This window comes from Gopherus evgoodei, chromosome 2, assembly GCF_007399415.2.
Source record: "Gopherus evgoodei ecotype Sinaloan lineage chromosome 2, rGopEvg1_v1.p, whole genome shotgun sequence".
Lineage (NCBI taxonomy): Eukaryota > Metazoa > Chordata > Testudines > Testudinidae > Gopherus > Gopherus evgoodei.
Window position 1 is genome coordinate 203,939,610 of NC_044323.1, and position 17,344 is coordinate 203,956,953.

The 17,344-nt window shown below is 39.7% G+C and overlaps 1 protein-coding gene across 2 annotated transcripts in view; it reads right to left on the bottom strand.

Moving 5' to 3' along the window:
• Positions 1 to 366: 366 nt before the first annotated feature.
• The window catches only part of IMPA2 (inositol monophosphatase 2), a 29,112-nt gene continuing 12,134 nt past the window's right edge, over positions 367 to 17,344 (bottom strand). The window contains exons 3-8 of one of the 2 annotated variants that reach the window (XM_030552729.1): positions 14,966 to 15,070; positions 12,872 to 12,917; positions 10,388 to 10,496; positions 6,681 to 6,789; positions 6,342 to 6,493; positions 367 to 3,080 (exon numbers count right to left, since the gene is read on the bottom strand). In XM_030552729.1, coding sequence (XP_030408589.1) covers positions 2,965 to 3,080; positions 6,342 to 6,493; positions 6,681 to 6,789; positions 10,388 to 10,496; positions 12,872 to 12,917; positions 14,966 to 15,070 — 637 coding nt within the window. In that variant the 3' untranslated portion in view covers positions 367 to 2,964. The other variant, XM_030552730.1, reaches the window with a different exon arrangement.

The window sequence follows — 17,344 nt, forward strand, 5'->3', positions numbered from 1 at the left end:
TAGCCTCCAAAATAATCTAAAGCCTGAAACATGTTTTAAAAATAACTCAAAGCACATGAAATGGATTGTAACCTTTCACATCTTACTGTGTTAAGAATACTAATTTTATAACTGCTGGTTAAAGAGTAGTTACCAACCTTATTTTATTTGAGGAAAAAAGAACCCTAATTACACATGTAAAGATTTGTCCCCCATATTATACACACAGTATTAATTTAAACCAGTGGTTCTCAAACTTTTGCACTGGTGACTCCTTTCACATAGCAAGCCTCTGAGTGCGACCCCCCCCCTTATAAATTAAAAACACTTTTATATATATTTCACACCATTATAAATGCTGGAGGCAATGTGCGGTTTGAGGTGGAGGCTCACAGCTCTCGACCCCCCATGTAATAACCTAAACTCCCTGAGGGGTCCTGCCCCCAGTTTGAGAACTCCTGATTTAAACCTTAGAATGGAAAGTCTACAGCAAGGAATATGCCTACAAAAGAGAGCTTTAGCTAGCAATCAAGGAAAGATGGAAGGGAAGGTCAAAATCTAGTACAGGATTTATCTCTAAGAACTGTCGGCTAATTAATAATTCTAAGTAAGATGTGGAATCACCGTGGCCAATGGCACTGCAAACTCTGGGCCTTTTGAAGCTACTGATCATCTGTAACTCCACTAACATCAGTAGGAGTCTGAGGCGCTCAGCAACTCTCAGACCCTTTCTATTTATTTTTAAAAAATAATGTTTTATCCATGACAGTAACAGGTGAATCTGAGACTGGATTTCTGGACATTCCCCTTCCACCCCCCTCACTGAGGCCCCAATTCAGCAAAGCATGTAAGTGTGCTCAAATGCCATGAAAATCAGTGGGCAGGATTCTTTCATCCATTAAGTGCACCATGTGCAGAGTGAATTTAAAGCAGCCAGAGAGTCTTCTTGCATAGAAGGAATCTCTACTGAGGTAAAGCTGGTAGAGGTGGTACAGACACATCCTAAACCAGCTGTCTCTCTGGCATAAGGAAAAGAAGGGGGCTTGTTGGGATAGGCTGGTGGACCGAGAGGGGGAATGGTGGAACTGAACTCCACTACACCTGATTCTCTGCAGGTGTAAGCTCCATTTATAGAGCTTACATCAATCAGTGGCAGAAGCTAGAGCAGCAGGGATCCCACTCTGTCTTCTACCATGGCTAAGTGGCCAGAGATCAGGGAATCACAGCCAGCTTCCTGCATCTGTCATTGTCCTCTGTCTGAGGTGTGCTTTGATGGAGAGGAGAATCAGGGCCAATGAGACTTAAGCATGTGCTTAAATGCTTTGCTAAATCAGGGCCCTATATTTCAGCCATTCTCTCCACAGCCAGCATTTTGCATTTCTCATTTTAAAAAATACAGTATACAAGTTATACTTGTAATTAAAAACATTTTTCACAGAAAAAAATTAAAAGGTATGAACAACAGCTAATATTTTTAGCCATGTGTTCTTTAGTTGTGCATGCAAAATGGATAATTGTGCACTCAATTTCCAGTTTCTCATGGCAGTTTACATGCATATTTACATAGTCTGCATGTGCAATTTAGGAACTGATTTTGAAAATTTAGACCTATATGTATTTTGGGGGCCTTTTTGGTTTTTTGTATTATTAAAAAATAATTGTAGATTGGAATTCTCAAAATCAATAGAAAAACTAGAGGTAAATCCCCATGTTTAATCTCAGATTCTTTTCTGGACACTAACATTTAGGAAGTTCAGTATCGTTAGATGATATAATTTCTTTTAAAAAAATAGAAAGTATCAACTTGATTTAAGAAAAAGTGCCAAACCCAAAACTAGACTTGCACGGAATTTTTGTGCTTTTAGATTTAGTCATTTACTTTACAGGGTTTCCATATATTCTGAAGGTGACTACAATTGTATGTGCAAAATGAATACTTTATGTTTACAATTATCTTTTTGCAAGCACAACTAAGGTGCCCGTTTTTACAATTTACCCATAATGACCAAATCCTGCAGTTTCTTCTTGGGCAAAACTTCCACTCACGTCAATAGTTCCTTGACATAGGGCCCTATTTTCCAGAACTAACTACCATGTATAGTATTTACTGTTGTGAATAGTCCCCATAGACATCAGTACTCATGGTAGTAAGCACTCTGCCCACTAGTCACAGCTACTCTATGGTAGTAAATATTTGTAGGTTTGAGCTCTCAGTAAGGGTTCAGTAAGGACTGTAAGATTTGGCCGCAATTGGTTAACATTCTCTATAATCTAGAGTTGGTTGGACAATCTGAAGAAAAAAAAAATCATGAAATATTTTCCATTTTTTAGCAGCTCTGTTATTAACTATACAGGTAATTCCCACTGCATCCATAAAGATAATATATATTCTTCCTATAAACAAATACCTAAAATCACCTTCTTCTGTTCACTTTGTAAATCACTGTAAATCTCCAAAATATACATATATATGGCCATGATATAGTTAGAAAAGAGAAATGGAGTAATAACACTTTTTATTGCATTCTCAAGTACTGTTGAATATGGGTATGGTAGGCACACATTTTAACTAATTATCATCTACTATAATCCTAAAGCTCATTTACCTGAGATCTGTGTTTTGTAAAAATAAAGTTTTCTTTTTAGTTGCATATGTTACAAAAGACTCAGTTTCAGCCTGAACAGATGTGAAACTTTGAATCTGGCAACAAGCGCTACAGGTGATCATATAAAAAAGGTACTGCTGAAATAGATGCATATTAAAAAGAAGCCACAAATCTTAGAGGTTTTAAAAATCTCCCTCCCCGCACCCCCCAGTGTTGGGAAGCCACATTGTAATAAAACTGTTTAAAACATTTGACACAGAAAACCTGCACAGAAAGCATGCTGTTAAAATCATGTACCCTCTAAGACACCCATCTTGGAAGAAGTTAAGTAGCTTAGAAGGACAAACTCCATGTTACTTGTAAATGTATTTAATGTCACTCAGTTCTCATCATCCCGTGTGTAGTGAATAGTCTGTATTTCCTGAGCTAAGAACATGGCCATCTCTTTAGTGCCGGCAGCAATCACTCGGCATGACATGAGATCTAGAGGTCCCCCTAAGAACAAGAGGATAAAGAAGAACCATGTTTAGATACAGAAGTGATGTATGGCATATTATATTATACCCTTGTTGTAGATAGAGAGATTCAAACATACTGAAACAATGCCACAGCCACATTTAGAGGGGGAAATACCTTGTTCAGAAATTCAAATTCAGAGACGTCTTGCAAAGCAAAGTGTTCCAGAAACCATAAACTTATCAAACACCAAAGTACACAGCTCAAGCAATGAATGTTTTATTTGTTCAGAACACAGAAAATAAACACAATATATTCCATTTTACTCTCTTAAACAAAACACCAGATGTTTTGTTTGCAAAACTAGAGGTAGTAAGGAATAAAATAGGAACCAACATCACCCGTTTTCAGGGTTAAACATACCCTACAACTGGCAACTGTTCTTTAACACATCAAATCTTTCCATAGTCATGCACAGTTTGATTACCACTGGGCTTGACTACTAAAGAGCACTCTACTTGGGAGATGTATGCTTTAGAAATTAATAAAATAATAATCCTTAACATTTTGGGTCTTTACATCTTTAAAGTGCTGTACAAATATAAATATTCAGATGCACACTCTTGTGTCTCCCTGACAGCCCTTTCTTCTCAAGAAGGCTTCATCTTTGCTGAAATCTGTTTAGGAGTCTCAGCATATCCAGTAATCTCTTCTGGGCCAGCTGTCTACTTCAAATGTAACACTTTAAAGGGCTTATTCAAAGACACAGACATTCATCCTCAGCATCTCTGATCCGGGAAAGCCCTAGACTAGAAATGCAAAATTGTGATGAAATTAGCCAGCCAGAGCCTAGGGCAGAGTGGGCCAGACCCGAGATGTTTCACTGGATTATCACTATAAGCAAAGGATCTGTATGGGGGTGTGAGGGAAAGAGAAAAGAATACACAGACTGCGTCTATAAAAGCATCCCATAAATAGTCACCCAGGGACAATGTTAAAAAAAGTCACTCAAAATCGCGGGAAAACTGGAAAGGACAACAGGGAATGGGAAGAACTATCTGAGGACTCCTTCCATCGGGGAGGAGGGGGGAGTTAAAATGTCCATGGAAGCAATATCCTGATATAGGAAAAGAGAGTTTGTTAGCTGCATATCTATTAGAATGTCTCTCTAATGACTCACTTACTGACTGTTGCATTGCTAGTGCCTTTGGATCAGACAGCTTATCTCACCCTATTGCTTGCCAGGTGCTGTAATTATAACAGCAGCAGGGGAAATTAAAGCTCTCCCCAGTTCAAAGCAAGTAGAAGCATCATCATGCTCCACCCTAAAATAACCTTGGACTGAGTCAAACTCAAAGTTTACTCATAGAAAACTATGCAGCCAAGAGGCAAAGGGAAAGGAGAATCAGCAAGGCACTACAATCACACATGGATTACTGTTATAGACACTCTAGCACCAAAGGGCTCTCTCTCATTCCACTGCCCACATAGACTGCCAAGGTTCTCAGCAAATCAATGGCAGAAAATGCAAGGAGGAAGAAAACTGGAGTGTTGGTGGCAGAAAATACAGGGAGACTAAGGAGCAAAGTATTTCTGTAAACCCATCCTTCTTTAAGGGAGGCAAAGAATTTCTCTCTGCTCTCCTCTACCATAGAGACAGCAAAGTCACACCTTGCAGAATTTTTCTAGATTGTAAATCCCTACATACACCCATATGTCTCCACCCAATCCCAGAACACAGCCCCTCCTACTGCATGGAATTACATCACAGTTGTGCAGAATACCCTCAGAGGCAATCAAGAACAAGAAGCTAAGATCAGGGCTAGAAACACAGGGTCCCCTTTCCAAGTATTCTGCCTATTCACACCAGTAGTAATTATAGTAGACTGACACAACCACAATCAGCCCCCACTCAGAGACTCTTTCCCCTGCCATTCCTGGATGGTAAAGAAAAGGGAACACTGGGAAGGAATCCAGGCAACAGGCTGTTAACATCTCCTTTTGAAGGGACTCTACCAACCACTCCCAAACATACAATAGTCCAACCAGAATTTAAAAACTATCCTGCAATTCCAGAGAACTTGGAAGTCACTGCTCAGCATCTAAGCTTCCTTTTCCAAGCAGACTGAGAAACAGCTGGCAAAAAGGGATCTCCAACTCCACTTGTTATCTGTTAGAATCATGGATCCCTCTAACTGAGGCACGAGGGCAGGGAGTATAATACTGAGACCGCATTTGTTGCTCGGTGGATTAACTTCTCTGGTCCATGCCCATTCTACTGGACTTGTCTGAGACATTTGATACTACTGATAAACACACCTGTCTTGCCTTCAAGAGCTGAAGGAATGAACAGAAATGCTTTGAATTGGCTTAGCTCCCTCCTCTCAGAACAAAGCCAGAGGATCACTAGGGGTAACTGTTCCTCTACCTCCTAATTCCTCACCTATAAGCCCAAACTCAGTTCCTCTCCCATACTATTCAGCATCTATGAGTAAACACTGGGAGCACTGGCAAGATAACACAGACTGAAATGCAGGCAACACCCAACTCCATAGTTCCCTTACACCAAGCGTACAGAGCACTATCTACCAGCATTCTGAATACCTAACTGAAATTACCTTCTGGATGAAGATCAGATAGCAAAAACTGAACCCAGGGAAAGCTTGGGTGATGCTGCTAGGAAGACAGAACTGCTCTGTAGAACTAGTTTTCTCTATAACCATCCCTACTTTCAAGAATATCCACTCATGTTTTTATGTTGGTCCTCGGCCTTGCAGAGCTGATAGTGCTGGTAGGAAAAACCCACCACCCTCTACCTCCAGCTGGCCAGAAAATCACACCCCATCCTATCAGCCTCAGACAGTATTCATCCTCCACTTGCAGAACTAAATGCAAAACCTAATTATTCATCTTAGTTTTCCCTCAGTTTCTTCTCACATACAGACACAAAACCCTTTCCCTTCTCACCCATATACAAATCAAGCCTTTTCTCCTACCAGTGGGGAAGGAAGACACAGATTATTTCTGTTTCGAATACTTTGGAGATATTCAGATAGTATTGCAGTGAGGACCGTGTAAGTACACAGATAGATTAGACAGAGATGGGGAAGTAAAAAAAGAAGAATGCAGCCCAAACTAGAAAGCTAAACATCTGAACATTTATCTGCCTCACTCCTCAGAGACTATGCAAGGTGATTGAAAAAAATTGTGTGACAATTATTTAGATTGTCTCAGTGCCTATTATGTGCTTTCCAAACGTGAAGAGACAGTCCCTGCTCCAAAACAGCATACTTTACTCACCTGAAGTATCTATCACAATACCACCTGCCTCTCTAATAATGACAGTAGCTGCTGCCAAGTCCCAGCAATGTAAACCAAACTGGTAATATGCATCTGCAGCCCCCGATGCTAGATGGCACAGAGCCAAGGTAGAACTTCCGATTACACGGATCCTAGAAGCAGAGAGGTATAAAAGAATGAAAGGGGGAAAACTGCTTTTATTTCAACCCAGGTATTTATTAACAGGGTACAATATGCATCACATTTGATTTAAGTAGAATAACACTCTGCTTGGAATTTTAGAAAGTTGAGAATGTTTATGATTTTTAACATCATAAAAAATTTTCTTAAAATCCTTACCCATGTACTTTGGCTTTGAGTAAGCTCTCCATGTTACCGAGGAACAATTTCAAAGTCTCAGGGTCACGTTTTGGACCAATTTCTGTTAAGATCAAGGCCTTCGACTTATCTGCAATGTAGATAGTTGTTTCTATTAACTCAACAACCTTTCAAAGTAATTTCTTCACATTAAATATGAAGAGGCTTTTCACAGCAAAACCATTTCTCATGCACACAAAAATTGTTCCTCTTTTCATATTCTTTCTCAGGATGAGAAACTGCTTTTGTCTAAATGACTGTAACAAGACTAAATTGCTCATACAGTTGGATTATCTAAAAATACTTGTTTGGGAAAAGAAGGGAAGGAAGAACAAGAACAAAACTGCAGTTTCTATGAGTTTCCTTTGTTCCCATGGAATTTTTCCTTCATTGACCAGTCAAGCCTTTGGTGACCTCACAAACTTTTAGCAGTCAGCTACAAATAATTGACATAGGATTTATGCATTCCACTGTAAATGAATTGTAATTTAAAGCAGAATGCTTCCTGAACAGGGAACTTTGATCTCTTGGATTATACCATTCATTTTAATTAGATAAAGCTAGGTGTATGATAAGTAAAGATCAGTTAAAAATATTCACCAAAAACTCCATTTATCTTGCAAAAACTACCCCCTTTTACATTTGGACATTGGAAAGACTACAAAAGTCACAAACCTGCAAGTATCAATATATTTACCAGCTATTCCATATAAAAAAAGTCAGTAGGTCTAATTCTGAACTAATTTTTGTGGCATTAGTTTTTCCTTTTGTATTGTGTTCAATTCAGTAACTTCTGATTTACAGCAATATAGGGGCCTAATCAAAGCCAAGGACAATTAAAGCCAAAGGAAAGATTCACATAGAATTCAACGGGTATTAGATCAGGCCTTAAGTGAGGTCACATTCAGGCCTACAATATATGTAATATTTTAAGAAGTATACACAGTATTCCTTCCAAATGATTTAAGTAGGGACAGTGGACCAAATGCTGTGGTGCTACTGAGTGCTATTTTCATAGACAAATTAATGTGGCCTGAGACATCTTGTAATTAAATTGACATGCCAGGTACTGGCCACCTACGAATGTAAAAGGGCATTATGGATTCAAGCAAGCTGATTAGCAATGGGTGAGTAATATACATGTACTTGGAATAAAACAGTCACCGGATATCACAAATATAACTGCAGAAACACAGACTTCATATTTTAAAATGTTACATTAAAGTATAGAAGCACAGTTCTACTTTAAAACTACTGGGACACAATGCAGGGCATGCACTGCTTTGCCGTAACTGGAAATTTCTGGAGGTTGAAAGTAATCTGCCTTTGGTCTTCTGCATAATACATTCAATGTTTACAATTATGACACACTGAATGCATGACTTACTACAGACATTATTATTAACACTATACATTCATGCAAAGTATACCTTGGTCATAACAAAAATAACTATTCTATGGAACTGTGAAAATGATTATAAACATATTCCTGATGAATAAACAAACATTTCCTAATACTAAGTAAAAGTTATGCTAATTTAAGAATTGGATTTAAAGACTGAAATGCTTTAAGGAGGTTTTGGGCTTAAGGAGGAATTGAATTTAGGGAAGAGACCATCTAGTGAAAAGACACAAGGTGGCTTCAGGAATTCAAACTACAGGAGACTGCTGACCAGAAGACAAGTTCTCCACCCTGCTGAGGGGAAGAGAAACAAGGAGGGTTGGTAGGAGAGAGATGACAGTGACCTGGGTAAATGTGAGAGGAAAAGAGACAAGGGACCAACATTTTTGGCTATTGAAGGGGGCAGAGTGGAGACCAAAAAAAACACCTCACGCCATTTATGGTATCAACACACTTAAGGCCAGGCCTGGCTTTAAACTGTGACAACGTTTGTCAAAGGGAATTTTATATCTTTGGGATGTTCCTTCATTATGATTATTTAAATCTGTGAGTGGTGGATATCCCAGACCACAGCTCTGTTTTCTTACTGTGATATAACCTTTGCAAAATTCTGTCATCACCACAATGTGATTCTCTTTAGTTCTGAATTGTTAAATGCTGAACATATCTAGCATTAATCTAATTTTATACTGTACATCAACATTTTCTATACAAAATACATTTCCTGAAACAAAAGCATGAGGTAACACAGAAGCCTAAAAGCCACAAATTCCAGAAGCCAGAATGAGGAGAAACATCTTGTACTCCAGAGGTGATTCATTCTATTGAAGTCAAAATCCTTATTGGACAAGAACAACCATAAATGGGCTACATTTAAACACCATACAAATAAATAAAAATATTCTCCATCTTCCCTGTTCAAAACACCCCACACAAATGGGTACATCTCAAAAGAGAAAAAATTATAAAGCATCTAAACAATATGGGATCTGACCCTCCCCTTATGTTCTGGACTCCCACATTAGCAGAAAGTACACAGGGAATGGGGAGAAAGCAGTGCTGTATCCCACAGCCCTTGCTCAGCTGAAGGCCCAGGACCATTTAGACATAAAAGTGAATGGGGCCAGTTTATGAAGGATGCAGGACAGCTGGGAGATGCCCTGATTCCGTAAGCCTCCCAGGCATACTCTGCTAAGGGGATTCTTGTGGAACATGGGCTGTATTTTAAAACTTCCCTCCCCGGACAGAACACCTTTGGAAGGGTGGCTAGGGTAGGACCATGGACACCTATTTGGGGTAAATGTCCTCCCTCAGGCACAGCTGCTCCTGTGGGGGAGAAACGTACCACTTGTACACTCTTTCTCCAGATAAATAAACGTGGCCCACTAAAGACTGGTCCAAGCCACAAAGCCTGGATCTGGATGCAAATTTTTCCAACTATCAGGGAAGTTCTCATCATCCAGGGTAGGTCTGGATTCATATCTAATCTGTACATTAAATTGCTTTAATTTATAATGATTTCAGTCTGCACCAAACCAATTTTCTATTGTAATTTTTATCATTTCTGGGGTACAAAGATACAGCTCTGTGACATCTGCTTGCTTCTGTTTGCTAATTATGCTGCCTTATCTTCTGCGTTGGATTTGTTAAAAGAAAGCTTCTTGTCATTATGTGCATTTGATTGAACTTAACTATTATAACTAGGCAAATGCAGAATCACTTTATTAGGTTTATAATAATAAATCCCAATACAGTACAGACTAAGTGTTCTAAGTAATTGTATGATGAAACAGACCTCTCACACGCATCACAGAATGTATGCATCCATTAATTCCATTTACTACTGGCATACATGTGCTTACAAACAAGATGCAGTATATGGCACCATTAAGTCATCTGAAAATAAGTGAATGACAGATGCCATAATAATGTGGGCCTAATTCATCATTCAAGCTGTTCTTTGTATCCCAGAGTTACACTAGTACACAGAAGGCATGGTATAGTGGTGAATTTCATCCTATTTCTTTATCTTAAAGGTGTGGTTTTGCATCAATACTGATCAATTCGTGTGGAAATTGCAAAATATTTTAGGACCATTTAATACTAATTCACATAAAGCTGTATATTTTAAACAGAAATTCGAGAACATCCTTATGTTTCCAGGAAAGACACAGTTGTAATGCAGGAAAGATAATTTCATTCAGGATAATAATTTCCATTTAGGATTAGCATCAACTCTGAAATTCAACATATTTCTTTTAGAGTTCTAACAAAAATCTGGACCAACCTGTCTCTTTTGATACCTGAAGCCTTTTTTCATTACAAAATGCCCCTTGACCTCTTCTACCAGTGTATAATCGTTCTTCAGTGCAATGGTAAATTACACCAAATTCAAGCTTTAAGATTTTGAAAAGGAAAGAAATGAATGCAACTCAAATTACTCATTACAGGTATAAACAACTACTAATGGCAGAAAGATCAAAATTGTTTTAATTAGCTAGATAACCAAAGATTATGCCGCTGCTAATAAATAATGTTACTGTTACATTGAAGTTTTAGATACACAACATATAAAATTCAGTTTAGAAAGAGAGATATTAATTCCATCTATTCACAGCTCATTTTTATGCACCCTATTAGAATGGAACAAAAAGTTACTCTGAAATTCAATTCAAGGAGTTATTGAGAATACGTAAATCCCCCAGGGCCAGATTCTGAACACTTCACTCCCATTGGTGAGCAGTCACTCACATGAATAGGCTCATTGACTTCACTGGGGCTATTAATATTGCCAACCTCAAGCATCTCAAATTCATGGCTCAGGCCTCCAAAACACGTGAGATTTGTAAGCCAATCAGGCAATTTAAAAAAAAAAATAATTATATATAGTTTGCATGTCATAATACATTTCACTTGCCTTCTATCTTTTGAGCCCTTGAGGTGCACTCAAGTCATCTTTGAGTTTTTCTCTGCAATCATGAAGGCTAGAAGCTAACTGGTCTTTTAAATGAATACGGAGATTCTCGTGAAATCACCTGACTCCAGGAGTTGGGGCTTGAAGAAAACCACCAAATATCATGAGACTCATGATAAAATTATGAGACTTGGCAACACTATTTGTGCAAGCTCCTGCTTACAAATGGGAATAAGGGGTTCACAACTGGAGCTTTAATAAGCCAGGCCCAAAGTACCTAATATTTTGCACAACTACAGTACCTGTCATCAGAAGATCTTAAAATACTTTACAGACATTAATGAATCAATCCTTACATCATTACTATGAGATAAAATATTATCTACATTTTACTCATAGGGAAACAGACACATAGATGTGAAGTGACTTGCCCAAGGTCACAGAATAAGTTTGTAGAAGAGCCAATAATAGGACTCAGATCTTCTAGACTCCCAGTCCCTTGCTGCAACCATGACCGATACTACATGAGTGAACACCTCTCACCCAACAGTCCTCAAAGATAGCTCAGAGGGAATGGATTTTCCTTAATATTCATCCTTAGGTCCCATCTAAACCAACCTGGAGTCAGACTCTTCTTGATTCAGGGTCCCTATGTATGGAACTCCAGATCTGAAGATATCCACAAAAATCTCTCTTTGGCAGTATTCAGAGCTTGATGCTAGATCTTTTTATTCACCTATGCCCATTTTGGCTCCTTTATTAATTTTTTTTTTTTTTTTTTACTTTTGCTTGTTTTTTTACTACAATGGATGGTAAAATTTAATAGTTTATTTTTGTTTTAGCAGCATCTAAAGCATGATGGGTGCTATAGAAAATAAACAAACACTAAAAAAAGCTGTTTTGTAATTATATGCAATATTTGAAAACATTTGGGAAGGAATAATCTTTAGAATGGCACTAAAGTGTGTCTTTACAGTTTCTATATTTTTAAAGACAAGCTGCAGTCAATTTAGATACACATATAGCACTATACTGTCCAAACCAAAGGGAGTTGCTAGTCCTCATCACATCTGAGAATTAAGCCATCGCTGAATTTGCTTGATGCTGCATTCCTTGCACACATAAAATTCCTGTTGGCTTCAATGGGAGCTAACGGCATGTCAATGCATGTAAATGCAAAGGCCCAAGAGGCACATTTTACAATACTGTGAATAACTACTTAAAAATAGCTACTTTTATTTTATAAATCAAACGGTAAAACTACAGTAGCTGTACAAACCCCTTCAAAATGAATTGAGAGAACAAGGAAATTTTAAAATAACAGTTTCCCAAGCCCCAAGGCTAGGTTCTTTGTTTCTCTATGGACAGGCTCTTATGAAGGTACGTGGAATAATACTAAATTTACTGCACCTCAAAAGCACACAAAGGCAGATTAAGGGAATCCAAACCATAACTTTGCACGTATCACAAAAAGTAATCCTACTATATACTGTACATCAAAAAAACTGTCCGAGAGTCATGGAGATTGCTAACAGCTTTAAAGCAATAGGAATCAGCATAATAACAAGAGAACAGTAGAAGATAAATATAGATATGCTTGGTCACAATTTAAACATAACTTATTACTGACTGATTTTGTTAACTCTTGCATCAGTAGTCACTTTTTAATAATATATAAATCCAATTAACATGGGACTACCTGCAGGAGTAACGGTTTGCAGGATTAGGGTGTTACATTGGTGTGGTGTGACCAAACAAATTTCAATAGCATGGAAAGAGCCTTTGTATTAATTTTTTAGTTCCCACATGGCTCTGAGGTTTATCTCAGGTTACCAACTCACAGAACACATTCTATACCTCTTGGTTAACAGCAAATCCAATGCTAACTGCCACTGTTGGAAACCTGTGAAGAATAAGAAAGAAAGTACTATTCATGAATAATCTCTTTGAACATGCAAATTCCACAACTCCCAGCAGCAACTGAACCCACAGAGCGCACTGTAATTTTACTCAACTAAAAACTTCATCTATATTATACCTTCCCTCTGTTTCCACCCAAGACTCTCCCTTGTACTTTGTCAATTCTTTTTTTTTTAAATTGAAACTAACATTTCAAAAAGTTAAAAAAGAAATTTATGAAAACATAAATAGGCTGTGTATATTAAACATATATTTCAAATTTTAATGATTTTTCCCCTTAGTGTAACTAAATAACCTGATCTTAAAATAATATTGTAATAAATAATTTATACGTTTCATCCAATGATCTCAGAGCACTTTGCAGACAGTAATTAATTAGGGAGAAACTTTGTACCTGAGGTCAACAATAAATGAAACCTATTATACTACCTTCTCTCTTGCCAAAGTAATAACTACATATTTCACTTGCTCCTTTTGACATAGGTATTAATTGTTCCAAAATTTAAGCATGAACTGACAAATTAATAATGTCTTAAAACTTGTAGAAAACTTGTAGAGTAACAGCAGAAAGTATTGCTGGAAGGCACAATTTCACTGTATTACCTGAAACATCAACCCCCAGAAGCTGGCCCCAATCAGCCACAGTGTAAGCACATATTATTCCATTGAAGTCAATGCACCAAGGCAGAATTAGGCCCATCATTTTAAAAATCTTTGCCTATTAGACCAACCATACAGAATTATTTTAAATTTAGTGGGACTGTCCAGGTGAAGTAAACAACCATTGTTTTTTTAAAAAAATCAAATATTTAAATTTTGAATTAAAGTTGTAGTTTTGTAGGTGCACCACGCGTGGGCAAGCGGGCTCAGCAAGGCAGTATCCAAGTGTGGAGGGGCTTAGCTTGGTGGGGGGCTTAGGAGTGAGTTGAGAGGGGTGATCTGTGTCGGAATCTGGGTGCAGGCAGCAGAATGTGGGATCCAGGTGCGGGGGGGATCTGGATGCACAGAGGCTTGTTGGGGGGTTCAAGGTACAACGGTAATAGGACTCTGCAGGGGGGGCCCAGGTGAAGGTGCTTGGGGCTCAGTGGGGGGGGGTCTGGTTGTTGGGGGGACAGAGCTTGGCAGGGGGGCTTGGGTGTGGGAGGCTCAGTGGGGGGGTGTCCAGATGCTGGGGAAGTGGGGCTCAGTGGGTAGGGATCCAGGTGCAGCTGGTTGGGGCTGGTGGGGTGGGTATCTGGGTGTGGATGGCTCGTCAGGGTGGTCCAGGGGGAGTGGAGCTCAGTGTGTGTGTGTGGGGGGGTTCTGAGTGTGGGGGGGTGAGCTTTGGTGGAAGAGTCTGAATATGAGGGGGTCTGAATGCATGAGGGTTGGGCAGATGAGGGAGAAGCTCCCTGTACAGATCTCTCTCCCCCTGAAGCTGAGGAGTGATGGGTGCAGGAAGCGTGGCGCGGTGGGGGGCGGGGGGGGGGCAGTTTGCAGAGCTTCCTGCAGCTGGGGGAGAAATCTGGAGGTGGGTGTGACCCGGCCCTGGATGCCATGCAGTGGAAGAGGAAGTATTGTCCTCCCTAGCCCAGCCAGGACTAGCAGCTGAGCCTGGTGCAGGGTAGGAGCCACCAGTTGGGTCTTTCCCAGTCCCACCCCTTGCCCCACAGTGATTTACCTCTCTGCCAGCAGCTCTGGGCACCCGAAACATACAGCCTGGGACCACCTTCCCTTTGCTTCCCCGTCAGAAAGTCATTTTTCTGTGGGGAAGGAAAGAAATCTCCGGGCGATATAAATTCTGCACATGCAGTGGTGCAGAATTCCCACAGGAGTATCAAATACTATATCAGATATAAAAAGATACTGGAATAGATCCTGCAGGTCTTGTTCAGGCAAACCCCCTCAGTTTGTAAATATAATGCTGTAGGTAAGTGTAAATTGAGCAAACTTAACACAGTGAAATATATTTCAGTAATGGGGGGAGAGAAGGATTGATGAGTAACTGAGGAGTTACTATATTTTAACAATTCTCCATGTTACTGAATTTACCTGTGCACAAAATTGCAGGTTCCATCAATGGGATCAATAATCCAGGTAGGACTGTCAGTGAGGACACATTTTGACCCAGCGGCAGTGGACTCTTCTCCAATAAACCTATATTTGACATGAAGTAAAGTACACTCAGAAAACTCAACTCCTCTTTCTTGGCTTTTGGAGACTATTGTTACATTCATGTATTTTTAAAGTTTAGTTACCAAAACCAAAACAAAACAAAAAGCCCACCACCACCCCCCACCAACTCACAGAAACTTTGTAAAGAATTCTAAAAAGATAGCTCAGAAAATTGTTTTATACAGTATATTAAAAAAAAATTCCATTTTAGTTCCCCCTCCCTATAGGTTAATGATACATACTTCAAAATCATGTAATGCATATAGAGATGGATCTGAAATGAAACCACAGCTTTGGAAGAAATTTAGATCTGGATTGCAATTTTGCAGCTCAGGCCCACTTCTAGGAGGAAGTAGTTCAGGCTGCCAAATGTACCCCCCATTCTTTGCAGGTGAATGAACCTGGAAAAAATACAGCCCCACTCCCACCACAATTTTTAATAGCAGAGTAGATCAGGAAGTAAAAAGTTCACAAAGCTGAACTTTCCTCTTTGCAAGACCCAGAGTAATTCAAGAGAATTAAAAAAAAATTACAAAATTTACAGGAGCACATTGAATTCCATGCTGAGCTGCTGATTTTCTGTCCTGTCATAATTTATTTCAATAGGTTTTCTGTTTTCCTTTTCCTAGGAATTGTACATCCTGTTCTGGCATCTGTCCTGCCTTCCTTAGTTATCTTTTCCATTCCCTAGATCAGCGGTTCTCAACCACGGGTACATGTATCCCTGGGGTATGCAAAGGTCTTCCAGGGGGTACATCAAATCATCTAGATATGTGCAGGTCTCTGCGTGGATATAAATTTATATCCATGGATGCGGATATCCGCAGATGTAAATCGGTATCCGCAGAACTGCAGGGCTCTCTCAGGAACCGCAGTGGCGAAAGGAACAGATCATGGGGCTGCTGCTCCCAGAAGCCAGCGTCCTGCGACGACAGCTCTCCCGGCGCAGCTGTACCACCCCCAATCCTGTCCTCCGTCATGGCTGTACAGACCCCAGACAGGAGATGCAGTCACGCAGACAGCTGTGTGGAAGGGACAGGGGCGAGGCTGGAGGCGGTACAGCCGCATGGGACAGGGCATGTTCAGCTCTTGCAGTTGGGCTCCCTGGGGATTGGAATGGTGTGATGGCAGAGGCATTCTGCCTTGTGGAGAGAAAGGGAGGGAACAGATTCATGGTACTCGAGAGTAAACCATGTTAAAGAGAGACAATGACTGTCTCTGACGTGAGTCCCTTCTAGTCTTCTTTGGCTGGGAAGATGGTGGTTGCAACTCAGGCCCTTGTGGGTGGGCTAGAAAGAGGGTTAGAGCAGTGAAGTGAGTGATGGCAGGGAGAGAAAGGACCCTTGGGGCTTTGACAGAGTGGGACATCGGGAGAAGAGAGCATGGTGAGGGGGAAAAGGAATGCAAAGAAACATATTTGCTGTATAAGACCAGTTATATGTAGTATTTACTGTCAAAACTTTCGTAATGTAGGAAAGTTCCTTTGTAACCAAAAGTTTATTGGCACCATTGATTTTACACAGTAAAAATAAATGTACAGGAACAGAGCCTGATCTCGTGCCCATCTGAGTCAATGGCAAAGCTCAGTCTTGTTGACGTCACTGGTGCAAGGTCAGACTCATATAGTCTGATCCTGTACCCAGGGAAATAAATGATAACAATCCCATTAACTTCCATGGGAGCAGGATCAAGCCCATAGTGCATAACATAGGGCTTGTCTACACTATTGTGCGGGGGTCAATCTAAGATATGCAACTTCAGTTACATGAATAGCGTAGCTGAAGCTGACATACTTAGATATACTTACTGTGGTGTCTTCACTGCAGTAAATCGACAGCTGGCGCTCTCTCGTCGACTCTGCTTATGCTTCTCATTCTGGTAGAGTACCGGAGTCGACGGGAGAGCTCTCAGAGGATTGGTAGTTGCCCGCCAATCCAGTGGGTAGTGTAGACAAGCCCATAGCACTGAAAGATACTGCTTTGTGGTAAGAATAATGTGGTAAGAATAATGTCATTAATGGAGAACTATGTGATGAGTGCTTCATTCTGTGAAGAGTCCATACCATGTTACTACGTAAAGATACATTAGAAAAATAAAGTTAAAAAAATCAGTCACCTAGAAAATACTCATTAAAATCCACGAAAGTACTGCAATAAAATACTGAAATTCTTTATTTTTAAAGAATCAGTAAAGCAAAAATGAAAACAGAGGCACAGATTAATGGGCTGACTCTCACCACTAACCAAGTAGGGAGTT